Genomic DNA, 27,955 nt, shown 5'->3' on the forward strand with positions numbered 1-27,955 from the left:
AAAGTAAAATATTGATTGGTATGTAAGGTTTGCGGGAGTACTCTCTGTCCTGAAGTGGTGCATGATGGAAGAAATGTCTTGCTCAGCTTAAAGTGAACCCGAGGTGAGAGGTATATGGAGGCTGCCATATTTATTTCCTTTTAAACAACACCAGTTGCCTGGCTGCCCTGCTGATCTCTTCGGTTGCAGTAGTGTCTGAATCACACCCCAGAAACAAGCATGCAGCTAATGTTGTACAATTTGTGTCATAGACATCTGATCTGCATGCTTATTCAGGGTCTATGGCTAACCGTATTAGAGGCAGAGGATCAGCAGAAAAGCCAGGAAACTGGTATTGCTTAAAAAGGAATAAATATGGCAGCCCCCATATCACTCTCACCTCGGGTTCACTTTAAAGAACACCTGAGGTGAGAGGGATATGGAGGCTGCCATATTTATTTCCTTTGAAACAATGCAAATTGTCTGACTGTCCACTACCTCTGTTACCTTTAGCCATAGACCCTGAGCAAGCATGCAGTAAGAGGCGGTCATAGGAAAGAAACACAATGCTGGGAGCATACAATCATGTGCGACTAGGGAAGTGAGGACCCTGCCAAAGGCTTACCATCTACAGATCAGATGTTTATGACCCAATACTGACTAGATTAGCTGCATGCTTGTTTCAGGTATACATACATGCTTCAGACACTACTGACCAGAAAGATCAGCAGGGCTGCCAGGCAACTGGTATCGTTTAAAAGGAAATCAATATGGAAGCCTCTATATCCCTCTCACTTCAGGTGGCATGTAAAATTTGCAAATGCCTTATTACGGTTTTCGGAAGTTCGATTTGTAAATTGAACAGCTTTTCAACTTTTGTGGTTCTTTTGGCTTTCCGTGAATATACAAGTGGGTTTTGATCTCATCTGTGTACTTTATTTATTTTTACAAACCAGTATTCATAAAGTATTTTATTTAGCACTAACCATTTTTCAGTGCTTTACAAAGCACACAGGCACACGACCAAAGGAATCTATCAGTGGTTTTGGGTTTTCATTCGAAATGACCTAACCCTTTATTGAAATAAAAACAGGCACAGAGGCAAGCACAGGAAGAACATGCAGATTACAGCAAGGTCACATTCCGAACCACTGTACTAATGGAGAATGTAGACTAGGCAGACGCTACGTTCTATGTTTGTTGTTTGGTTTTATATAAACATTAACCAGTTCTACTTAAATATGACAGCCTCCCGATCCCTCTTGTTACAGGTGTCCTTTATTTCTTTTTAAACAATACCAGTTGTCTGGCTGTCCTGCTGATCCCCTCTGCCTGTTATACTTTTAGCCATACACCCTGAACAAGCATGTAGCATAGCAGGTGTTTCTGACATTATTGTCAGATCTGGCAAGATCATCTGCATGCCTGTTTCTGGTGTGATTCAGACACTACTGCAGCCATGTGCACCAGCAGGGCTGCCAGGCAACTGGTATTGTATAAAAGGAAATAAATATAATAGCCACCACATCCCCCTCATTACTTTTGCCCTTTAAAAGCTTGATTTCTGGGTTTCACCATAGTACCTCCTGCACAGTCACTATAAGGAGATTACTTTCAAGGTCGTTTTCTGAGTCACATGAGGGAATATAAAGGGGAAACCAAGAGCCTGGTATTGAGCAGAATGTACCGTAAAAATAGGAACATTTAAAATTTAGGATTTTAAGAGTGATACTCATGAACCATGGTCATCACTAAAGGGCAGCCACTGTAATCACAGGTGGGGAGAACAAGCCCGACCCCACTCGGGTTAAGAAGTTGCTCTCTTCCACCAAGGTGGATAAAAATGGAACAAACTGATCATTCAATGTGTTTTCCACACAGATACGACCATATTTGTTTGCCTGAGGAAAGCAGGTTATACCTGCAAAATGCGTTGCATCAGAGTTTTTTCCTAATAAAACGGTTTGCCTGAAACAAGACAGTTTGGGGTTGGTTCACTATAACAAATAGCGTGCCTTATCAGAGTTAACGTGCCTTATCAGAGTAGCATAGCAAGCGCTACGAACGTATGCCTACTAATTGGCAATGACGAGAGCTCCACTCGTCCTGCCCTGAGCCCCTGCGGGTCCAATCACTTTAAAGGACATTATTCCCACACTTTGATTGGCCCAATAGGCTGCTTGTCAAGTTTCCTGTCAAGTGACAGGCAGCCTATTGGGCCAATCAAAGTGCCGGGATAACGTCCTTTAACCACTTCAGCCCACAGTGATGTTCACTTTATGCATCCGAACAATTTTCACCACCCATTAATTCGCCAATAACTTTATCACTTCTTATCACACTGAAATTATCTATATCTTGTTTTTTCCGCCACTAATTAGGCTTTTCATGGAGGGTACATTTTGCTGAGAATTATTTTATTCTAAATCCATTTTAACAGGAAGATTAAGAAAGAAATGGAAAAAAAACATTATTTCTCAGTTTTTGGCCATTATAGTTTTAAATGAATACATGCTACCGTCATTAAAAACCATGTATTTTATTTGACCATTTGTCCCGGTTATTGCACCGTTTAAATTATATCCCTATCACAATTTATGGTGCCGATATTTTATTTGGAAATAAAGGTGCATTTTTTCAATTTGCGTCTATCACTATTTACAAGCTTTTAATTTAAAAAAAATATATTAACATACTCTCTTGACATGTATATTTAAAAAGTTCAGACCCTTAGGTAACTATTTATGTTTTTGTTTTTTTAATTGTAATTTTTTTTTATTATAAATGTTATTTGGGTAATTTTTGATGTGGGACGTAAACAGCTAATTTTAAATGTAATATAATGAATTTATTTATTAAAAAAATGTATGTGGGCGTAGGTTACTATTTGGCCACAAGATGGCCACACTCAAAAAAGTCCTGGAAGCATACGATCTCGCTTCCAGGAACTGGAATGAGGATGGGAAACTTTTTTACTCAGAAAGACTGTGGCCTCTGATAAGACACTGAAGTTTTCTCTGCAGGGGACTTAGATCGATGAATGGGAATTATATTCCCATTCATTGATCGGGGGGCTAACGGCGGGCAGCAGGAGCGCGCACGGGAGCGTGCGTGATCGTGTGCACCACGCAATGGCAGCAGCACAGCCTATCTGGACGAACATATTCGTCCAGATAGGTTTAGGTGGTTAAAGTGATTGGACCCGCAGGGGCTCAAGGCAGGATGAGTGGAGCTCTCGTCATTGCCAATTAGCAGGCATAAGTTCGTAGCGCTCGCTATGATACTCGATAATGATAGGTTTTTGGACTAGTCCATCTCTTCATGCGGGATTCTAAGGGTTTTCTTTGTTTTCAAAAGCATTTCCTGAAAAGCAGTTTACCTGCAAAAACCGTAAGATACCAGCCAGCCTCCCTACTCTGCCGTTTAGGGAATGTTTTTGAAAACAAAGAAAACCCTAAGACTCTCCCATGAGGAGATGGACCAGTCCAAAACCTGCCGGTTCTGTCAGATTTTAACAGCTTTTTTCAACTGTAGTGGTCCTTGAAGTTCACCTAAAACTTCCCTTTTTAAAAGGTTTTATATCTATGGGAGTCACACGGGAGTACCTTGGCAGCCCAGAACAAATCCTCTACCACAAGGTTCTATGATGCATTACACTTTAGTCATTTTACGCTTTTCATGCACATTTATAGTTATAGTTTTTACAGAACCTACAACCATAGCCATGTACATTAGTGCTCAAAAGTCTGTAAGCACCTTTGAATCAGTTCAATATTTCTGCCTAAATGTGACCTAAAATGTGATCAGATTTTTGTGCAAGTCCTAAAACTGAGACAATGACAGCCAAATAAAGCAAATGAGTTCAAACTTTGTACTTGTTCATTTATTTACTGAGTATTAGATGATCCAAGTTATATTTGTAAACAAAGACAGCCAGCAGTCGAACAGGATGAAATCTGAACACAGTGTACAGCCATAACAGTGACAATATTTCACCTATTACAGAAAGGAGAGAGTTGATGACCCCATAACAAGAAGCAGGAAAGCTAGGGAATTTCTGACATCAACACTTCAGACGAAAGACCTCCTTTTCTAAGGCAGCCAATGCAGTCGTTCCTGGAAAACAGACGTCAGATCTCCCTATTTGCGTCTGACCTGGATCACCCTAATCGCCCCATTGCCATCTAGATTCTAGGAACGACTGCTCTGGCCACGTCATAAAAAGAGGTCATCCTCCATAACGTTAACGCTTCATACTTCGCTCTACTCTATATTCCTTTGACTCACTAGTTTTATTGCTCCGTGTGCTCATTATGGGGACATTCTTCTTCTGTGTAACACGCAATGCTGTTGATGTTACGGCTATATGAACGGGATAGCTTTACTCTTTTGTATTCCCTTCAGCAATGTTCAAATTAAGCTCAGTTCAGCTGCTGCTATTCATTGTTTCTACTCTAGAGCTGTGGGCAAGCTGGTGTAAGCTTTTATTGCTATTGTTTTTCAGAGAACGGAGCAAAACTGGAGTAAAGCCCTGTACACACGCTAGATTTTCATGATTAGAAATGATGTGACGCTCCTGGCGAGGGGAACATGAACAAAGATACGCACGGCCAGGGCCGCGCAGGAGCAATGGCTGTCAACTTGTAAGACGGCGATAACAAAACTGAGCCACGGCGGGGGACAAGAGGGTTGTTCAGAGACAGCGCTGGCACAGGGAGGCTGCAGGGGACTGGCAGAAGTCCCAGGTAAGTGAAACTTTTTTCCCGGACATTACAGGTTCCCTTTAAATGGGACAAATGCCTACAAGCTGATTAACCTATACTGCACATCAGCCTCCAGATCAAGTGAGACCTCTGCTAGGCGGCTGGCTACATCTCACTGCAACCCCTGAGTGTACTCTCTCCCTCCCCTCTTGGCTATACAGATACCTCAGACCACTTCTTAGTGGCAAATAGGAGCTGCATCTACCCTCCTCACCGAGCACCCATGGACCAACCCAGATCGCGCCTCCTGCCAATCACAGGAGTAATAAACTTCTATACATCATTGTCCCTCAGAGAAGCTCACAACCCAATCCCTACCACAGTCATATACTGTATGTACATCATAGTCTAGAGCCACTTTTTAGGGGAAGCCAATTAAAAAGTACCTAAATTATAAATTACAGTTTGCTTTAAACCTAATAAGTTGCCAAGATATATAAACTCACACGATGTGATTTTCTCACGCCCATGGTCCGTATTCCACATATGGTCTTGAAATACACGCCCCAGTGTGAAATTGGGCCCTGGCATTTTTTTTCTTTCCAACCATAGGTGCGAAGAATACTGGGGGATTGATGTCATAACTCCACCCCTCATGTCCATGTGATCTAATCTAGGCAGACAGACAGACATATGAAATAATAATTATAGCCGACAGACATAAGACCGGCTGCTGCAGTTTTCCTGTCTTTTTTCTGTACTACAAGTCTGTGAAAAGAGAAGTAATTTGATCCAGGCAGGCAGAGAGCAGGAGAGGGAGTGGCAGGGGAGTTAACCAGGCTGAAGAGGAGGGCACAATGCTTTCAGCTTCAGGAGGAATAAGGAAGTTCTACTTACAGATATAAATGTGAGTCTGTTCTATCAAATCGGATGTACCAGACGTAAACTTTATAGGTTCATCTAACTGTACACAGTGCCTAGACTACATATATGTATTGCCATTCAGACTTTTTTTTTGGCTGGAGGTGGTCTTTAACTTACCCAAATGTTTTTGAGATGTGGGAGGAAACCGGAGTGCCCGAGGGAGAGCACAGAAAACACAGGGAGAACATACAAACTCTGGCTGGGATTTGAACCGAGGACCAGGGCTGCAAGGTAAACGTGCTATCCGCTACACCACACTCTCTAAATACTTTGTGCTGTGAATTTCCTGAACAGCCTCTATGCATGATGAGCCCCTTGCCACCCCACACCACCACAATAATTCAATATCTCTGCTATTCCTTATACATTTATGTATGTAAACAACAAATAACTCAGGCATTCATAATCTGCCATGACCGCTCATGCACATTAACGTCAATGAGTCATCCGTCTGTGATGCTAAAGGAAAGCAGGAATTTCTAATGCCAGGAGATTTGGGAGGAAAACAGCAATATTTCTACTCCGGTATCACGCCGTAATAAGACGCTCGTTAAGAGTAAGACAATTTTCTCTTTATTGCTATTTTTCCACTCGGAGTGCGTGGAGAACAACACGTACCCGTTCCGCACAGGACTTTTGTATCTCTCCAATATCTCTCGAAAGCCACAGCGGACAAGCACAGGCGGAAAAAACGGAATAAAAGTGACACAAATAATCACGCAGACAGAAAACACTGCACCACTTGAAGTGCACACTGTGCTAGGAAATTGCCTGTCCAATTCAGTGTGTGCTAAAGGACAATAAGAAACACAGGAACAGTTTATTATTATGTAGCTAGACGTAAACAACTTGGTGTACAAATGCAGACTTAGGGTCTCTTTGCACTGACCGGTTTTCTACCCTAAACTCAAGATTTTAAGCGATTTGCCCGCAAATCACAAGACCCATCAGTTCCTCTCGGAAGCACACCATTTTCTTCCTACAATGACTACTTCCAGTTCTGACAAGATTTTGGCAGAACTGAAATATATCAGTTGCTGCCAGTTAAAACTGAAAGGACACCTGATGAGCAAGGCAATGTCCATGTTAAGTGAGCGATATCGCAGTTGAAAGTGTGCTGACCCGAAGCTGTTATGGTGTAATGGCCATTTTCAAAATGCAGGATTAAGAATTCCATCGATCACAGTGGACAAACTTGACGCAGGAGAGAAGAAAGATTGAGGAGTAGACTACACTGGAGGTAAGTATGTACCTGTGTATGTTTATTTTGACTTTTAATTTTCAGTTCAGGTTTGCTTTAAGTGGGGCAACATTTTGAAAACCAGTGCAAAGAAAATGAGCAGAATTGATGCAGATACAATACTAGGACACCTGTAAAGCACTTTTTCCCCATTGAAAGAGCATAGATATGCCTCATAGCAATACATAGTTGCAGATAGGACTATGGTAAAGAAAAAATAGTTAAGAGTTAGGCAAGTGTTCGCAGATGACTAAACAGGTGGCTTTTCAGTTAGGAATTCCAGGGATGGAGCTGTCTTGATAGGGTAGGTAAAGGAGTTCCAAAGGGTAGGGGCAGCATGGCGGAAGGCTCTGGCTCCAAAGGTTTTGAGGTGAACTCTGGGGGTGTATAAGTTATTAGATTCTGTTGATCTAAGGTTGTGGGACGGTGATACCATTTCCAAAAATGTTCCAGATAAACAGGGCCTAAATTGTGTAGAGTTTTGAATGTCAGTAAGCCAATGTTGAAGAGGATTATCCAGTTTAAGGGTAGCCAGTGGAGGGCGCAAAGGATCTGCGTTATGTGGCTATGTCAAAATTGGCTTGTTAATAGCCTTGCGGTGCTGGTCTTTATTTGGAAGGCCTGCATAGAAAGCATTGTAATAGTTCAGGAGCGAGAACCCCTGAAAGTTGCCAGAGGAGTTCCAAATAGCCATTTGGTGGAACAGCTACAGGCGGTAGCGTCCCTGCAGAGATGAAATGGGTGGCGAAACAAGGCGGCTCTATGCTATCCAGAGCCTTCCCTTTAGGCAAGTATCAAGCCTGAATTTTGCTTTCATCCAGCAATCTTTAAAGGATACCTGACCCAACTTTGGACAAAGCACTGAGATATGTTCTGTCCACTGGCACACACTTATATACACACTTATATGCACCCTCCATTGCCCTGCACGCTACCCCCCAGTCCCCTTTATCCCCTGCAAAAAAGTATGACTCAGTCCCAAGTGTCCAGCGATGCTAAAGAAGTGCTGACCTCGGAGATTATTCCAGGGGTCGGTGCCATTTTCAATATGGAGGTGTCGTATTTTGGAAAAAAGTAGCGGCCGAATGGTACACCTGAGGGACGTCAGAAGATGCCGGGTGAAGTCTGCAGGGGGTGAATATTATGTACGGATCTTTATTTTACAAGTTTGTTTCATGTCAGTTGTCCTTTCACAACTACAAGTCTGCAGAACTACAGCCTGCTGTTAATGTGACAACTCCATTAGATAACATTAGCAACAACTATGCTTGTGTGACTCAGCCCCAACAATGTCAATCTTTGCTTCTATGTGCAATCAGAAGAATAACCAGGCGAGAGAGTCCTCTTTCAGAAACAGCAGCATTTGTCTTTTTTCACAAAGCAGATATTTATATATAAAAATGTTCACGTCTGGATCTTTAAGAAAAGAAGAAAGTGACAGCCTGGTGGCCCCCAGTTCTAATATTATGGACACCAGCAACTGTAAGATGAAAAGTTTGAAAAGCTGAAGACAAAGTGCAAGAGACGTGTAAAGACAAAAAGCCTCAGGGGCTTTGAAAAAACGTAAATGTATTCTGGGCACGGCGAATGCGCAGCTCAGGAACTTCACAGGCCATGTATCTGTCTCTTGCATCTGCCACAGAGCTACACATCTCCCAGATTATCTCATCCTCCAGCCATCTTTCAGGACTGGAAGAAATATGAAAGAGCACAATTCGTATCTGACGTATGCCAAGCTTACTCTCCGCAACTTGTACATTTACATTACATAACATTCATGCATTGCCTAGATGCCTCTGTAAGCAGACAAACTAGAGGTGGTTTGGAGTCTAATGGTATTTTGAGAACAATGGTAGATTATAACTTTGGAATTTTGGATATGCATTTTAAAACTGCTTTTTTGTTCTTTTGGGGCAAATTGGACCATGCCTTCTAAGGGTTTTTTGCCTTCCTCTGGATCAACAGGGATATGTGAGGGAGCGGGCTGGTGTTGTACTTTGTTTCCTGGTTGAACTTGATGGACGTATGTCTTTTTTAAACCATGTAACTATGTAAAAACATGAGACGGCCAAAACAGGGGCTTCTTCAATGCCCCCATAATCTCCATTGCCACCCCAGTTTTGCTGGCCTCCTTACCGTCATGGTGCTTTCTCATCTCCTTAAAAGGAACCTAAAGGTAGGGGGGGGGGGGGGCAGTTTTACTTACCTGTGGATTCTTCCACCCCCCTGCAGTCTGTGTCCTCGCCATGATTCTGCAATTCTCAAGTCAGCCATGCCACCCCTCTGCCAGCTATATGCGTGGCCCCCACCTCCTGATCACGCTTCCAGAGGTGGGAGCGTTCTGCGTGAAAAAAAATCTACTGTGTGTGTTCAATTGAGTAAGCATGCAGCCTGTGCTTTTCATGCTCAGTGGCTGGCAACTCGCTGAATTACCCAGCTGACAGAGGGGGGCGCTGCGGCTGACTGGAAGATCGCAGAATCACAGTGAGGGTGCAGAAGGACTGCAGGGGGCTGATAGAAGCCTCAGGTAAGTTAAACTGTTTTTTATTCTTCAGTTTAGGTACCCTTTAAAGTGCACCCAAGGTGAGAATGATCTGGAAGCTGCCATATTTTTTAAACAATAGTTGCCTGGCAACCCTGCTAATCTATTTGGATGCAGTAGTGTCTGAAGTATACCAAAAACAAGCAAGCAGCTAATCTTGCCGTTCAACCGCAATCAGCCCTGGCAACTGGCTTAGTTGCATTCTTCTGTGCTTGTGCGGACCTCCAGTTACCGAGGCTGATTGCGGCTGAACGGCAGACTGCGGGGGGATGGCGAGGGACTCAGACGTGCTTATGGGGCTGGAGGAAGCCCCGGGTGACTATCAAATCTGTAATTTAAAACTGTCTCTGGTACACTTTAACTCTTTCAGGCAGGAAAAAAAAAAAAAAAGACAAGGAGCACAGCATAAGTGTCTGTATGCTTGCCACTGTATATACACGTCTAACTCATGATGTCACATGTCATCTCGGGTACACTTTAAGGTGATGCGAGTAAGACTTAATAGTAAATATATTTTCAGCAGACTTGAAAGCAATTTTAAAGCAAAATGTGTAGCGGAATGCATAAAAAATTCACAATTTAATCTGGTATTTTCCATCAGCACAAAAAGTGAAACAACAAAAGAGATAAGTACTGTGTGAAGTTCCAAAACAAAATCATGACCCTAAAGGCACCATTAGCAGGAATGGAATGAAGGTTTCCTTATTCTAGGCTCCGTGCAACAAGGCAATTCTATTAGAAGCTTTGATGCAAAACAGATTGCTTGAACTCTTTGCTAACGACATCGGATGTCCTATAATGAGATTGAATTGCTACTGTGGACATGACACGCACAAAATATGGCCAAAATTCCTGTGTGCTTTATGGAAATGGAAATGTAGCATGTAAAGGCCACTATACAGACTTCGAGATCCAACCACAAACCCACCGTTGCTGTGCAGGATCCCTCTAAACCAGGGGTGTAACTACAAACCATGGGACCCCCCAGCAACATTTTTATGGGAGCCCCCACTGTTCATACCCGTTTCCTGGTCTAACACTGGTGACCAATGGTGATCACGAATTCGACTCTACCCACTTACTAATTGACTCATGATCTTGAGCAGAAAGGGATATCCGACTCGAGTGCAGTTTTGAGTCGAATAGCTGCATGTAATCACGAATTATGAGTGATTAAAAACCCACCGACATTAATGGTTAATAGCAAAGCCCCCTTATTATGCTAGGAACACCAAATTTACCAGATATGTTAAAAAGAACAGTGGGAACAAGAGGACATTTAAAAAAAAAAAAGACCTCACACTTTTTGAGAAAATTAATGTTAAAGTTTCAAAGGAAAAAAGTCAGTGTTTTCCCCAGAATTTTTTTGCCGCCGGTTGGTATGAAAAAGTAGCCGGGTGGCATGAAAAAGTAGCCGGTGGGGTAAGATGAGAAAATGCAGGGCCGGCACTTCTCTGCACAACTCTGCCTACAGCATAAGAGGAGGTGAGCCGATGACAGCCCGATGCTCACCAAAACTAGCCGGCTGGAAAGAGCCTGGAGAGAAAACCCGTCAAAACCTGCTGACTTTAGCGGTTAGTGGCAAAGTCCCCTTACATGCCAGAAACATCAAATTTGCCAGATATGTTAAGACGAACAGTGGTAACAAAAAGACCTTATAGTTTTTGAGAAAAATTTTAAAGTTTCAAAGGAAAATAGTATATATTTAAATGCGGTAAATGAAAGTTAATGTATTTACTGCATTTAAATGTATAATTTTTTCCTTTAAAATTGATTTTCTCAAAAACGATAAAAAAAAAAAAAAAAAAAGGATCCCTCTTATTCCCACTATTCTTCTTAACATATCTGGCAAATTTGGGGTTTTTGGCATGTAAGGGGGCTTTGCTATTACCCGCTAAATTCGGAAGGTTTTTAATCACGAATACCGACTAGTGATCATGAATAACTAGTGATCACCAGTTGGGTAACGAGTGCAATCACGAGAGCCGATCACTAATGCCGATTACGATCTAGTGATTGCAAAAAACAACTTGTGATCACAACCTCGTTATGAGCATCCCTGTGGTGACCCTTATAGTCTGGGTAACCCATCTTGCAGGGGTCGTAAAACAAGTGTGGACGTCGTAATCTTCACACCCATAACAAGTGTAGCCACAAAACCATCTCATCTGAAGGATGGATCCCTTTATTAGGGGGAGTGACGTAGTAGTTGTAAATGAATAATAAACTTGACACTAAGGAAGTGCATTTCAAAATTATAAATTTAGAAAATGATAATTCTCAAAACTAATTTCAAAACGAAAAATTTCGGTTGGACAGGCTCACTATTTATCGGGTGCCCAAATTTCTGCTTTGGGTGCCTAATAGCCTATATTTTGCATTAGCGCCTATAGGGCACCCAAATAGTCTATTAGCCACAGGCGACCACATTTCCTGCTTCCCTAGTGGTGTAGCTAAGGAGGTGCAGACTCAAGTGTGAGTTCTACATTGCGCCCCCCCCCCCCCCCTCAAAGGTGTAGATGGTATTTCGGCGCACTGTGCTTTTTGGCGCAGAGCCGAATGACAGCTCACTCTGCTGCCGCAAAAATGGGGGGTGGGGGTGTTAAATACTATTCCCCGTCCAAGTTGTAGCAACTTGGAGGGAGAAGTAATTTGGGGTCTGGCAATTGCCGGATACCTGTATTACCCATGTGCAGGGTTGCAGACTATAGCATTACTGCTATAGCTGCGCCAAGCTTTGTCGCGTTGGCAAAGCTTTACACGTTGGCAAAGCGGGCACCAAAAAGTCCTGCTTCGCCCCCAAAATCACTCTATATATTACATATGAAATGTAACAAAACCTACCAAGGACAGCCGCAGTTTCAGACAATTACAGTATAAGCAATAGAGGGTAACCGTTTGTTAATGATTAGAACTATTTAAAGCACATATAGACAGTACTGTGGAGTCAGTACAAAAATCATCTGACTCCGACTCCTCAGTTTATGAAACCACCGACTCCAGGTACCCAAAATTACTCCGTCTCCATAGCCCTGCATATAGAGGTGGGCATTACCAAGACCAATGAAGAGTTAATACAGGACCAAATAGGGCCCCCATGTTGGCTGCTTTGGTCTACAGGCCCTGGTGCAGGCGCAAAGTCTCATCCGCAATCACCATGCCGCTGTCCAACACAAAATATAACTAGACTTTTCTGCGCATTTTCTTTCACTGATAAACACCTGGTGATTGACGATCATGCTGGATATACTACTAGGGCAATAAACTGAACTCTAAATTGTACTCTGAAGGGAAAAGCTTTCTGCAGACAGGATTGTTATTGTTCTGGGCGGCTTTCTTTCAAGTTCTTTGAGTTTAGCTACAGAAGCGATGCTCTAATAATAGAAGACGAAAACTCCAAGCTAGTACAAGGGAACTCCATATTCCACAATCTACCCCTCTGTGGCACACCTCTGCATTGCCTTCAATTATCATATTTTATCTTTCTTAGGACTAAATGACCCTTTTACAGTTTTAAAGTGGACCTGAACTCTTGCACAGGACAGAAGGAAAACACAGAGAAATGCACCCTGTATGTATTTAGAGCGTTTAGCCTTTCTAATTCCCCCTCATCTGTAACTAATCACAATTTGTAATTTGATCCCTTAGCTGTGACAGCTGACTGCCAAAGCAGAGAGCTAATTTGTTAATAAAGGATGTTAACAATATGTATGCAGATTTATTGCAGGATTTGTATCAGCTGTATCAAAGAAATGTTTTTCTTTAAAAGGTTATTATGCTGCTGTTCATCTTTTAGAGCGGAGATGAAGTTCTGAGTTCAGGTCCGTTTTAATAAATTCAAGAGAGGTTGATGATAAAAGAACAGTAGATCTTCCTATATGATGCACATCATATATTGTCTTGTGTAATTAAATTAACTCCTACACAACAGCAGCAAGAGATACTTGTGGTGTATGAAAATGCTCTGAGCACTCGCAGTAAGATCCATTACAAAGTATGATAAATGACTGTATTTTTGTGATAAAAGGGCTACGGATGTCCTGGAATTGATTTACAGTAATAAGAAAAGTTCTGCTTTACTAAAGTATCCAACTCCAATAGAAGAAAACTTTTTTTTTTAAGCGCAGGACACTATTGTGCAATGGAACGTGAAGAAGGATACGCGTGGCCAGATCTGTCGGGCCTGCCGCCGAACTCAAAACTAACTGGCGGTGGAAGACCGGAGGATTCGTGAGTGACTGCGAGGGCACAGGATGGCTGCAGGGGGCTGGTAGAAGCCCCAGGTAAGTAAAACTGTTTTTTTTTTTTTTTTTTTTTACAATGGCTTAAAGTGAACCAGAGATGAAGCACCCTCATGTATTTTACCATATATATCAGTAGGAACTTAAACACCTACCCTGCTCTCTGTTTCATTCTTCACTCCTCAGCCTGCTTCTTATCAGCCCTGATAAAATCCCTGACTGAGCATTCAGTCTGGCTTTGCTCTGGAATCAATATAGCTGAGCCATTATAGCAGAGCCAGAAGGGGGCAGGCTTGGGCTTGAAAAGACATCAGAGAAGAAAGACTCAAGAAAGCTATAATGATTCCTGAGCAAAGCCAGACTAAATGCTCAGTCTGGGATTTTATCAGGGCTGGTAAGAAGCAAGCTGTGCAGTGAAGAATGAAACAGAGAGCAGGGTAGGTGTTTTCTCTAATGTTCCCACTGATATATGGTAAAATACATGAGGGTGCTTCATCTCTGGTTCACTTTAAATATCCCTTTAACGACCTACAAAGCAATTGATTATGAGTTATTTCCGAGTGGTGCACCATAGAACTCACTTCCAATAAGGGAGCAGTCTGATCATTGAGATACAAACATTCATCCATTGGAAGTAAATATTGGTGCATTTGCATAAGCCCTTAGGATTTGTGAGAATTGCGGGACTTGTGAATAATTTTATACTGTCGGCTCTAAACATAAGCCTCAATACGCTAATGGCAGTTAGGTAAAATAATTTAGGTCAGTAAAATACTGCATTCGGTATTTTACACAATTTTTCCCAATTCACCAATTTTTCTGGCGGTATAAGTTTGGCAAATTACCAAACTTCAATTCATGAAACCCTGCTCGGTAAGTGTCACTTACCAGCTGTGGAGCAGGCCAGACAGGAAGCTGCGAGTCTGTGTGCTGGGGTTTCCTGTCCAGCGCATTCCCAGCATTCCTTAAGATGTGCTGAAGCTACCAGAAGGTACTCTTCTGTATACCAGCATACAGATATTCACATATAAAGGGATGCAGAAAAGAATATAACTCTCCTTTTCCTGGGTGTCCTGCCCTCCAGAGTATCGGGTCAAATGGGGTGAGAAGCAAGGCTGTTTGTTTTTCCTATTGGCTGGCCGCTACATCTGTCAATGTTACCGCATGGAGAGTGCGAGTTATCGGCTGGTCAGGTTGGAGGTAAATAGCGAATACTTTTGTTTAATTTACCGAATGTTTTGATCTTTGTGAATTGCAATTTCTTGACATTTCAACTCAAGTCGGCAATTTACCTCGCTAGTCTGTAATTTTGCTTTTTAGTGCGGTAATAGGTTAAGTGAATTGGCATTTGGCAAGATGATCTGTAAAATCAGCTGTTTTCTGCATTGCTGAATGCGGTAATGCTTAGTGAATTGAGGCCATAGTAGCTTTTAAGCAATGGATTACAGTTTTCTGCACCGACATTTGAGGACAAGTTCTATTTTTTTTAGTGTTTTTAACACTTAATAAGCTACATTTTCTTATTTTCTGATGCGTAGAATATCTTAAAGTGGACCTGAACTCTTGCACAAGACAGAAGGAAAACAGAGAAATGCACCCTGTATGTATTTAGAGAGTCTAGCCTGTCTAATTCCCTCTCATCAGTGACTAATTACAAGTGTAATTTGATCGCTCAACTGCCATGGCAAAGCAGCTAAATTATAAACACAGGATGTTAACAATATGTCTGCTTCCACTAAAGCAGGAAGTAGACACACTGCAGATTTATTGCAGGGCTTGTATTAGCTGTAACAAAGTAATGTTTTTTTCTTTAAAGGTTATTATGCTGTTGCTCATCTTTTAGAGTAGCGAGGAAGTTCTCAATTCAGGTCCGCTTTAAGCAACAGACCCATCTTGCGTCCAGTAATCTCCCTCCAATGCTGTTTATGCAATACTACCCCTGTGCTCGTTACACAACAATAACCACATAATAGATTGTGTCTGTGAAAAGAGCTACACGGAATTGAGTCAAATCTCTTAAAGGGACTCCGAGCAGTGCAGAAACTATGGAAAGATGCATATCATTTCAAAGCTCTCTTTCTCCTCTTTCCAATGATATATAAACCGCCGCCCTACGCCTTTTAGTTTTCGCTATTTTCGCGATTGAAATTGCCGCGGCTGCTATTTCAATCGCGAAAATAAAGAAAACTAAAAGGCGTAGAGCGACGATTTAGGTGTCGCCAGAAAGAGGAGAAAGAGAGCTTTAAAATGATATCCATCTTTCCATAGTTACATTGTATTACACAGGGCGACTTTTTCTGCTGAATGGAGCTGCTGACACTGGGGAAAGTGTCGTCCTGTGTAATACAAGTAACTATGGAAAGATGGGTATCATTTTAAAGCTCTCTTTCTCCTCTTTCTGGCGACACCTAAATCGTTGCCCTACGCGGCAATTTCAATCGCGAAAATAGCGAAAACTAAAAGACGTAGGGCGGCAATTTATATATCATTGGAAAGAGGAGAAAGAGAGCTTTAAAATGATATGCATCTTTCCATAGTTTCTGCACTGCTCGGAGTCCCTTTAAATAATGGGCTTAGGTCCCCCTCTGATTGTTGGGATGTGCCCTGCCTTTAATGTTGAAGATTACATTTCATATAGTTCCAATTGTAATTGCACAGCAAGTGGATTACTCCTTCAGACGGGAGTCTGTAGTAGAAAATACCCCGAGAGAACATTGTTTCAGCCATCAAATCCAAACTCGATCATTTATGTAATGCAGATTTTCCGCATCGCTGGCTATTCAGGAAAGAGTTTTCAAAAGAATCCCTTAAATCACTGAGAAAAAGAGCTCCCCGGCAGTGACCAGGAACTCAGCGCCGGCAAACAGATCCATACGGTATATATAAAGGTTGGCGGAAAGCTGGGGAGTCAATGAGCTCCAATACTTGCAATGGAATTCTCAGTCTTTTCTATGATTGTTATGCAGAAACCTTTTGGGCTTCCACAAAGCTTCCTGCTCCAGTTATGATTTGGAACTATCACCTATATTGTAATTTTTTTTTTAGACAGTATGTATAGACTGACAGTACAATACTCTGTTGCTATTAGCTGGAAGGCAAACACCGCCTCCACCCAGAAGAAAAGCCTGGCAGAAGCTATTCTTCCTTCGGCAACTGAAGAAGTTGGGTACAGCCCAGAAGCGTCTACTCCACCACTATTGAATCCGTCCTCTTTTTGTCCATCCTAGTCTGGTACGTCGGCTTCTCCACCAGCAGCAAATACAAACTACAGCGGGTCATCAAATCAGGGAAGATGATCATCAGTAAAACCCCTCCGCTCCCTCAAATCTCCCATACAACTACAGACTGCGCTCCAGAGCACTGAAGAGTACCCCTCACACCCTGGCCACCAGTTCTTCAATAGGCTCCCATCTGGACGGAGGTTTTGGACCACCTCCACCAGCACCTCAAGGCATAGGAACTTTTTTCCCCCTCTGCTGTCAACCTCTTGAACTCTCTCCATGCCCTCCCTCCCTTCCTTGTCCCCCTTTAAGATAGCAGCTGCTGGCTGTGTGTGGCCGATGAACTGTCTACTGAAACACTGTTTGAATGTATCTATTGACACTGCTAAATTGTGTTCTTTTTGTTCCTAGTATTTATATTTTTTATCTTTATTCTAAATCCTGTACGTGCCAAACTCAATTCCGGGCATGACCCAGTCATGCTTGGCGAATAAAGGATTTCTGATTTCTGGGTTTAGACTACACAGGGGAGATTAAGAATAAGGAGATTCAGGGTAACTCCAAATGTAGCCATCAAAATAAAGCCCCAATTCCAATAACTAGTACTAAGTAGGGATGAGCAATGAAATGCAAATCATTCCAAGTGGCATGCAGGATTATTTAAATTCTGGATGCAAATATATGCATCTTGAAAATGGACCAATCACTTTAAACCTTGAAAAGTGGGCAGAGGAGACTGGCACTAGTATGCAGCAGGGTCGTGTGCAGGCTACAGGCAGCGTGCTCTTATGCAGCTGCAGACATCAAAGGGCACTGCTGCTATACAAGCCCTTTGTTCGGTTGGGCAGACACGTGGTTACCATGGTGTCGGCCCAACCGAACTAAAGGCTTGTATAGCAGCAGGGCCTCACTCTCTCTCTCTGATTATTTAACTCCAGTGAAAATAATGTAATAAAAAAGTGCTTAATTTTTACAATAATTATATATAAATGATTTAGTCAGTGTTTGCTCATTGTAAAATCTTTCCTCTACCTGATTTACATTCTGACATTTTTCACATGGTGACATTTTTACTGCTGGCACTGGAAGTAGCTGCTGCTTGCTTTTTTGGAAGCAGCTGTAATTTTCCACAATGCAACAAGGCTCCCACAGTGTGATGTCAGGACCTTAGAGCTGTGAGGCGCCGACATCACACTGTGGGAGGGTGTTTCACCACAATATCAGCCATACAGAGCCCCCTGATGATCCATTTGAGAAAAGGAATAGATTTCTCATGTAAAAGGGGGTATCAGCTACTGATTGGGATGAAGTTCAATTCTTGGTTATAGTTTCTCTTTAAACCTTGGTGGGACTTAATTGGTCCATTTCAAGATGATTTGCATAAAAAATTTACATAATCCTGCATGAACTGAGAATTATGTGCATCTCTATAAGGATCCCTAGTACTAAGTTTATCATTGTCTACTTCATATGTTTACTGGACAGGCAATTTAGTATTAAAGCGATCCTGAGCCAAAGCTCGGGTTCAAAATAACATAGTAACCTGAAGAGAGGGATGCCTCAGGACCCTATTGAGGCTTCCCTCGGTGGTCCAGTGTCCCCTGCCGCTGAGCACGGCCCCTCTCCATATCTGGGCCAAGCTCCTCCTCTGTTACAACTGCGGCCGTGCAGTAGCCACGGGGACATGCATGCGCAGGAGCCCACTGCTCTGGCTTAATGCACAGGCGCGCACAACTACGCTGCAAGAAGAGAAGCTGCATGCTGCAAGAAGAGGCAATGCCTTGTCGCTAATCTTCCAGGGGGCCGCTCTCCGCGAAGGGGGACATCAGAGCGCCGAGGGAAACCTCAATAGGATCCTGAGGCTTCCCTCTCTTTAGGTAAGAATCTCAATTTGTATCTGAGCTTTGGCTCGGGTACACTTTAAAGAAGCAAACATGTACCCAATTCTATTGTCTTAAAGAGGAACTGTAGTGAAAATAACATTTAATAAAATTGCTTATTTTTTTGTTACAATATTCATTTATAGATTAATTAGTCAGTGTTTGTCCATTGCAAAAGGTTTCCTCTCCCGGATCTACATTCTAAAATTTATCACAGGTAGCGACATCTTTAGTCCTGTCAGGTGATCTGTACAGAATGTTCAGTTCTGCGAATTCTGTGCATTCTATGATTATTTGAGAAAAAGTAAAGATTTCTCATGGGGAAGGGGGTGTTGGCCACTGACTGGGATGAAGTTCAATCCTTGGTTACAGTTCCTCTTTAAAGCTGATGCACTCATATTGTATGCAGTTACAGTGACTTGAAAACAAAATAATCTTTTAGCTTCACACTAAAAAAAAAAAATTGAAGTATGGGGTCCTGTGTTAGTCAAGGAGCAGAAATGCAGACAAGAATCCATGTACAGTTAGTCATTAAAAAGACACTGAAGCGGAAAAAAAATTATGATATAATTAATTGGTTGTGTAGTATGGATAATTAGTGTTTTTCAGAACATTGCATCATTCTCTAATATTTGCAGTTTACACACTACTCAGCATTCTAAATTATTTTACAGAGCGGGTCAGTGATCTTTTGAACTGTCCTCTGCAGAGAAAAAGAAAATACAGTGACTGACACTTGAGATAACAAGCTTCAGAAGACACAGCTCTCTGTGACTTTGAAAGTCGTCGAGCTCAATGGCTCTTCTGCATAGATAACAACTGGAGTTTCTTAACTCTTACTGTACTGGAAACAATATTAGACTTATGTCTCTGCTCCTAATGTTTTATTTCTTAGCTGTACTACACATACCAATCATATCATTTAAAAAATCACTTCAGTGTCTCTTTAAAGGTATCACCGGCATTAATGTTTCTAGGTTTGATGTCTGCACTAAAAAAAAAAAAAAAAAAAAAAAACACCACATCATTACAACCCACAAACTAAAAAAAAATGGAAGCTGCACAAAACAATGTCCCCCTCCCAGGCAAGCAGCAGGAAAGCCCGGTTCTATCACATTGAGATCTGCACTTATTTGGGAATAGAGATGTGGAAATGTGAAGACATGTAAGTGGCTGAAGCCCGCGATAAATCAATAATAAAACAGAAGGAGATCTGGGCTGTCACCTACTAGCAAAGTAGGACATAATGCATATGACCTGTCTCGCTATGCTCCGAGGAAGTCTAATAAGACTCTAAAGTTCAGCTACAATCAAACATCTCTATCCATGAAAGCACAAATCTGACACACAGAGGCGGAATAGATTTTCCAGAAATCCTTCAGGAGCCAAGTGTCACCCAGAAGTGCATTTACTTTATCTCCGGAATCCTCCAGCGGAATCCTCCAGAGATACCATTCATTCCTTTATATCTGACAGAGGTGTGCTGTTGCCTTGTTCACAAACAAACATTTGTGATATACTTTTCCTTATTTTTTATGGTAGAAAAAAACAAGCCAAAGTAACTGTTTTGTTTTTGTTTTTTAGTGAGAGGCTGTGATGGCAGAAACACAAGCAAGTTCACAAAGCGGAGATCGGGTGCAATTTATAGGCAGCAGGGGTGGTCTCCTGGAGAACGCCGGAAGCCTCTGGTGGATCTAGAGGCTTTCCTCTTCTTGGGTAAGCCAGCTGCGTGTGGTTGGTTCTGATCCAGCTCTGAAACATGCCTGAAGAAGAAACTTAAAGTTTCGAAAGCTTGCAAAGGAATCTTGTACATTTAGTCATTAAAGGTATCACCTAAACAGATTTGTTGTTATGTCTTCAGTTTCTTCTTGGGTAAGCATCTTTTTTCTTAATTATTCTTTTCTCCTTGGGTTTTAAGGCTGGTGGATCCCCCCCCCCCCCCCCCCGCTAGTAATCCCAGCTCTTTACTACAACATCTCATGCACAGCAAACACACATTTATCAATCACATACAACTAACATCTTTGCCTCCATGTTCTTGTTGCACTATTTGTTGCTATGGTCACTCATATCTATGGGGAGAGGAGGGTGCTGTCCCTAAAGTGCTCCTAAGGTGAGGGACCCCATCCAGCTATGAAACCTTATAATCTGTGGTGATGCTTCCGACTCTGCTATATGCTTACAGTATAGCACTCCATGAATAATCCAAACTGGACATCAACATAGTAAGATTTGTACAGTTGTCATAGCAACAACTGAGCCTGCTAAAAGAAAAAAATAAGACAGAGACCAGCCAACCACAGAGATGAAAATCCCTCACTGGTAACAAAGGCACAAATTCAACAGAAGGAGGCCATACAATATCTGACGTTCATGAGGGGGGAAAAAAAGAAACTGATCTAAGGAATGTAAACCCAAAAGTCAGAAAGGTCAACACTGCAATGCAGCAATTATTAATGAATGCAAACTATAAGAAAACAATCCCATCATATGTAACTGCTTTACCACCGAGAACAAAGCTACAGATAGAACAGCGTTTAGAGCTGTACACTCTGTGTGCAGACCACATTCCATTGCAATGTTTGACAATATTCTCTTTGCTGTGGTGTTGCACACCGGAACGCATTCCTGTGCGCTTCGCATTGAATGGGATCAGTATGGAACCTGATGGCAATGCGGTGGCCATAGGTTTTTGTATAACCCATGGCCATTGAACACCACTGTTTTGAACAAGCTTTTAGGCCTCTTTCACACTTGGACAAAGCGTTTTAGGGGACGTTATGGTCGCATAACGTGCCCCTAACACAACGCATGGTGGTGTTGAAGTTGGACGTCAGATTGAGCCGCGTTATGCGGCTCTTGATGCGCTGTTTTCATTCTATCTATACTGATAGAACAGCCACTCCAGGATAGTGATGGGAAGTCCGGATCTTTTCAAGCATTCGGATGATTCGATTCGGATTATTGAAAAGATCCGGATCTTTGAACCGAATCATTTTACTAGGGAAGCATACTGGGGGTGAAATGACTAGCAGGACAGGACTTTCCCTGCACTGTACATTCTGTATGTTCCTGTTTCATCCAGACAGACATCCACTGTGAACCGAATCGTTCATTGTGATGATCCGGATGATTCGACTCACAAAAAACATCCGGATCAAATGAACGATTCATTCATGATCCGGACAACACTACAGTCCAGGTTACCTCACCACAGTGCAGTGAATATTAATTAGCCATGTGGCTAGTCACTGAGCATGTGCAAGCAGTCTAACGCAGCTAAAGCCCAGTATAATGCACAGCACGCTGCACTTTCATTCATTGTGCAGCGTTACAATGTAACGCAACGTGGGCACTCTGAACAGCACATTGATTTTTCATTACTGTGAGTTGGGCTGCATTACAGGATGCTGTAACGTGGGACTTTAGCGTCCCACTGTGAAAGCAGCCTTAAGGTGGAATTTAATAGGTTTATTTTCATTTTCCTTTAGGAGCCCTATCAGTGTTCCTCAGTGAGTTTTACGTGCTGCCAGAAATTGCTACTTTGTCTGACTGTAACCGAAATAAGAACTAGTTTTACCAATGAGTTGTGTGTGAAACTTATAGGAAGCTGCGTACAGCATTTCAGGAAAATAGCTGTATGGTGCTGATAGATTTCAGCATACCTGAAGTGAAATGAAAAATACACAGACATATAATACCAATCTGTTTTAGAGCTTGCCTGCGTTCAGCTGTCCTGAGAAAGGGATAAGAGGCTTAAAACACTTGTATCAAGCTGTGCAAACATTCCTGACCATGAAAAGCTCAAAAGGTCATCACAAAAAAAAAAAAAAAAAAAAAAAAAAAAAAAAGCAGCTCAATTGAGCAGATACAACATACAGCTGTCCTGTGCCTGCGTCATTCTGGAACGATCCTCTGGTCCCCCGCAGCGGCTACGTTTTGTTTTCAGCGACTTGCCAGCTACCAAAAACAAAACAGACGCTGTAGGGGACCGGAGCATCGTTCGAGGAAGGTGCGGGCGCAGGGCGACTGCAGGGAACTGGTAGAAGCCCCAGGTAAGTGAAACTTTTTTTTTTCTCTTTAGTTAAGGGTTAAGGTTCCCTTTAAAGAAAACCATTTCTTTGTTACAGCTGATACAAATTCTGCAATCTGCAGTTTTTCTACTTCCTGCTTTCATGGAAGCAGACATACTGTTAACGTCCTATGTTTACCAATTAGCTTCTCTGCTGTGGCAGTCAGCTGACACAGGTGAGAAATCAAAATTACAACTTGTGATTATACACAAATGAGGTGGAATTAGACAGGCTAAATACACACAGGGCTTGATTCACAAAACGGTGCTAACTGTTAGCACGCTGTGAAAAGTGGTTCGCGCAAAATTTTGCGCGATAACGGTTATCGAATGCAAAAATCCAAGTTCGCGTGTTGACGCAAATTTTTCGTGCGTTAACAGTCGCGAACGCTAAATTCGTGTTAACGAGTTAACGACAATGATAACACTCGAAAAATTTGCGTTAAAGCGCGAATACGAATTTTTGCTCACGATAACCTTCTTTTCACGCAAAACCGCGCTAAAAGCCGTGCTAACAGTTAGAACCGTTTTGTGAATCAAGCCCACAGGGTGTATTTAGCTAGGTTTTCCTTCTGTCCTGTGCAAGATTTCAGGTCCACGTTAACCAGTGTAGATTCCAAAAAGCAACTGTGAAAGTCAAATGCAATCTTAAAAATTAAGCAATTAAACTGAAAATAAAAATATGAGACTCATTTCCATGTTACTAATGTTCTAAGTATCATTCATACTACACATAGAATTCATAATCTCATGAGTTTATTTTCACTTCAGGTACACTTTAAGAAAAAGTTTTTTCCGCTTTTCAGAAGTTTAGACTTATGAATGCAGGACCTACATTCCATGCAGCCCATTCCCATCATTAAGCCTCATTATATCTAAGCACAATGTGATGAGGGGAAGCAGCTGATGCAATCTCAGCCTAGACCGGGGGAGATGGCTGCTTCTGTCACAGCAATCATGGAAAAGTGCAGAGATTCCTGCCTGCAGCTCTGCTTAATGCTGGAATTCTTGATGATAAATCAGTATAAATGCATTCTGCTTTATCACAGGTTTTTCAACGCGAGGAGATGCTGGAAGCAGGTTACTAAGATTTAAAGCAGCACTACAGTATAAAGAAAGCAGAAATAGAGAATAAAACATGCACATTAGTATTAACATTAAAGTGGTCCTTTTTCTCACTCCTAAAGAAGAGGAATATGGAGGCTGCCATATTTATTTATTTTTAAACAATTCCAGTTGCCTGTCAGCCCTGCTGGTCTATGTGGCTGCAGTAGTGTCTGAAACATGCATGCAGCAAAAAATGACAAAAGTGTCAGAAGCATCTGATCAGCCCATGCTTCTTCCAGATCAGCAGGATAACCAGGCAACTAGTATTGTTTAAAAGGAAATACTTATGGCAGCCTCTATATCCCTCTCGCTTCAATGTACACACACTAGATCTTGCTTGCCCAAAACTATCATTTGTGATCAACTCAGGAGTTAGCTGAAGTCATTGATGACATTATTAAGTGAGCTATTTTTTTGGATCACTAAAGACTACAGTTATGCACTTCTTTAGTTGCCCTTGCAGCGGGGTGCCTCCAACTCAACCTCCTTCCTTCCCGTTGAGCGGCTGCTCAACAGATAAACTGGCAGAGGGCCTTCTACAGCAATTATTCCTGAACAGTCATCCAAAATCAGGGTAGGATAAGATGGCACTGTACTTTCAAAACACACACACAGGGACTGGGAGCCAAAATGGTGCAGTATGTCACTACAAGGAGAGTAGTAGAAAACGAGCAGCACTCACAGACAAAGGTTACGACAAGGGCAACCAACAGAGTGAACGAGTGGAGATTTTGACCCAGTCTCCACTCAGGTGATCCTGGATATTCCTGCTGCGGTAGCTCTCTAAAAAGATTTTTATTGGGTAGCAGCTACATATTGGAGGGACTAGAGAGCAGGTAGCACAAAGGGGATAAGAGTTGCAGAAGATGTAATAAAATATGTTAACACACAAAATATGAAAAACAACAGGTGGCTTACCTCTAATGATGACACTGGGTTAATACAAAAGATTTATTAGACAAGACACAGAACATTTATATCGTGGTGGTGGTGGACTCAAAGTGCCAGAGCTGCAGCCACTAGGGTGTGCTCAGTAGGCAGAAGCAGTGTTAGGTAGTCTTGCCCAAGGCCTCCTTACTGAATAGGTGATCACAGGAAGCAGCAAAATTCGAACCCTGGTCTCGTGTCAGAGCCCTTAACTAGTACACTATCCAGCCACTGGTGACACGTTTTACGGGCTCTTGCCCACTTCCTCAGACCAACAAGCATGCCGAAAGAAACAACAAAGCTGAACTCCCAGCGCCTTGATGGGTGACGAGGAAGATGACGGCAAGCAGGGCAAAAGAGTGGCAGCAGCAACAATGTAACATCCATGCCAGCAGGTGCCATATTGACGTAGAAAAGGTCCCCTCAGTTTTATAATCAAATCCACTGCTTTATACCTGTTCTTTCAGGTATAAAAGTGTTCAGTTAATACTACAGCTGGTTTATATTCAAATATAAATGGTAATGAAGGAGGTGTGGTGACCAATGGAGTCCAAGGACCTTCCAGAGGGGACAAAAACCAGACAGGGACACCGGGAGCCCCTGATAGTGTAGTATATCGAGCCTATGGGCCACACAATTGTGCAGGATACTCACAAAAGTAAGTTGAAAAACCGGCAACAACAGTATATTTGCCAGTGAGGAAAACTCGTCCTCACTTGGGTTCTTGACTCTTCAATAGCATGGGAAGCCGTCCCAAAAAATTGGATATGGGTGTTTAAAGGAACCCACAAAACATGACCAGTACCCCAGGATCAGGGGGGCTAGTAAGGAATATTACTGGGAGGGAACAAGCATTTTTCAAACAGGGAGCGCCTATATCTCCAAGCAGGGAGCGCCTATAGGTGCTCCCTGCTTGAAAAACTCTGGTTTTAAGACACTTTTTGTACTAATCTGAGGAAGCGGACTGCGATCTGCAAAACGCGTTATCAATCAAGTATTTGGTTCTTAATAAACATTTTGTTATTATTTTGGGCTCTATACACCTATATTTTTGGGAAGTCCTCCTCCCTCCCAGTGATAAATGGTAATCTGCGTTAATAGTTGCAGGCTGATCATTTGTAGAGTATACAAACAAAGAAGACATTGGTAGTAAATGTTTTCCATCATAGTTAGAAAACTCAGAGGAAAAAGTCCTCTCGGTCTTTTAGAGGGAATGTTTTCCTACTTTTTCCAGCTTAACCAATTTCTGAGCAAAAACGTGAACAGATCTTCTTTGTATCTTCAGCCTGGAAAATGCTTTCTTTTGTGTTATGAAAACCAGCCCTAAATTGTGGTTCTTGTGCAAATGATGGTTGTAACAAAATGTTCAGACTTGATTGTAAGAAAAACAAAATAATTAATCAAATCGAAAAAAAAAAATAACAAAAACCTTGGATTGCCAAAAGGCAGAGCTGGATTGTGATGGTTTTCTATCATCGATGAGAAGGTAGCACTTTCCGTTAAGAAGTTTCCCATGGAAATCACACACAAGACAGAAAATTCTACAGACAACTCGCAGGACAGCCAGACTTTCAAACCACAATGTGAGGTCAATGTGAACAAAAACCACAAATGCCATATTTGCATTTATCTCATTCTCCAGCTTGTTTGCATCGTTATCTCTCTCCTGCCTTTTTTTGTATGTTTTTGTGAAATAGAAAGTCCAAGACCAACTTCTTAAAACCGAAGAAATCAACTTGCAGGGCGGGTCCAAAAGGCAAAGCACTAAATGCAGCATTTAGAGCGGACCTGAGCTCAGAACTTCCTCTCTACTCAAAAAGGTAAACAAGAGTATAATAGCCTTTAAAGAAAAAACGTTATTACAGTTGACTTATTAGATGTGTCTGCCGAGGACTGACAAATGACTGTGCTGAGACAGCTGAGAGTTCAAATTACACTTGTGATTGCTTGAAGATGAGGATGAGGGGGGGGGGAGGAGTTAGACAGACTCTTCTCTTCAAGAACACACAGGATGCATTTCTCTCTCTTTTTTTCCTTGTGTCCTGTACAGGTGTTCAGGTCCACTTTAATGAGAGAGTTGGAGCCAAGCAAAACCTTATGTTATCCCCCATGTACCCAACTGAGGCATTCAGAGATGCTGGCATATGAATTACAGATGTACAGAGCCATGGATTCTATATTTAATTCAGTGGTTTGGGGTTGTTCTCAGTACAAGGTACGGTGGTCCAAGCCTCTGTTTTATGGGGTTTGAGGTAGAAGCAAAGCGAAGTACCCAAGTAGGTTACAGAAAATCATACCTGTAGCTTTGCAGTGGGCCAATGGATCCCCCAAATCCTGTAGTTAATACAGTATAATCTTGTTATAATAAACTCCGGTATAGTAAACATTTGGGTATAGTAAACTGCCTCCCAATCTCCATTATAAGTCTATGGGAGCAACGCCTGGTATAGTAAACTCAGATATAATAAAACTTCTGTTATGGTAAACATGTTTTTTGGCCCCCACATGAAGCTGATTCTGGATATAGTAAACAGTGGGCGGTGCACGCGTCATATGTCAGTGTGAAACCCATGGTCGGCTGCTCTCTTCAGGCTTGTGCTGTAAGGCCCGACCGCAGAGACATCGGAGCCACTGATAGGAAGCGAGTGGCTGCCTCTATTCAGCGATGGCTGCAATTTTTAAGGAGCTCTAGATGCTTAACTAGTGATGTGTCCAGCGTGGCTATGAAGCCGTAAGGTAAACTTAACCTTGTAGACTACGAAATGTGCAAGTGCTTGTACTGTTCCTCTAATGGGAGGACAGAGTTGCTCCTTTGCAACAGAGAAGGTACCAGGGCATGCTGCACCATTTATAGGACAATTTCTGAAATAGTAAACTTCTGATATAGTAAACCACTTTTCCCGGCCCCTTGGAGTTTACTATAACACAGTGGCGTAGCTAAGAAACTGTGGGCCCCGATGCAAGTTTTACATGCTCCCCTCTATACATACCGGTAATTGACATGGCGCACCAAAACCTGCCAAGGACAACCACAGTGTCAGAAGTGCAAGAAGGGGATGGGGAACAGTGTGCTAAGGATTACTTCTATAGAAGTGATTATTACCAGCACAGGACCAACA

At 42.2% G+C, this 27,955-nt stretch overlaps 1 protein-coding gene across 3 annotated transcripts in view; it reads right to left on the minus strand.

Moving 5' to 3' along the window:
- Positions 1-27,955, minus strand: part of STK3 (serine/threonine kinase 3) — a 308,764-nt gene that overhangs the window by 25,037 nt on the left and 255,772 nt on the right. Inside the window, exon 11 of one of the 3 annotated variants that reach the window (XM_068237716.1) lies at positions 20,335-20,493. The exons of the other annotated variants lie outside the window; for them this stretch is intronic. Coding sequence (XP_068093817.1) covers positions 20,425-20,493 — 69 coding nt within the window. The 3' untranslated portion in view covers positions 20,335-20,424. Of the gene's footprint in view, positions 1-20,334; positions 20,494-27,955 lie in introns of those variants that run through there. 3 annotated transcript variants of the gene reach the window in all.

The sequence above is a fragment of the Hyperolius riggenbachi genome, chromosome 5 (genome assembly GCF_040937935.1).
Source record: "Hyperolius riggenbachi isolate aHypRig1 chromosome 5, aHypRig1.pri, whole genome shotgun sequence".
NCBI lineage: Eukaryota > Metazoa > Chordata > Amphibia > Anura > Hyperoliidae > Hyperolius > Hyperolius riggenbachi.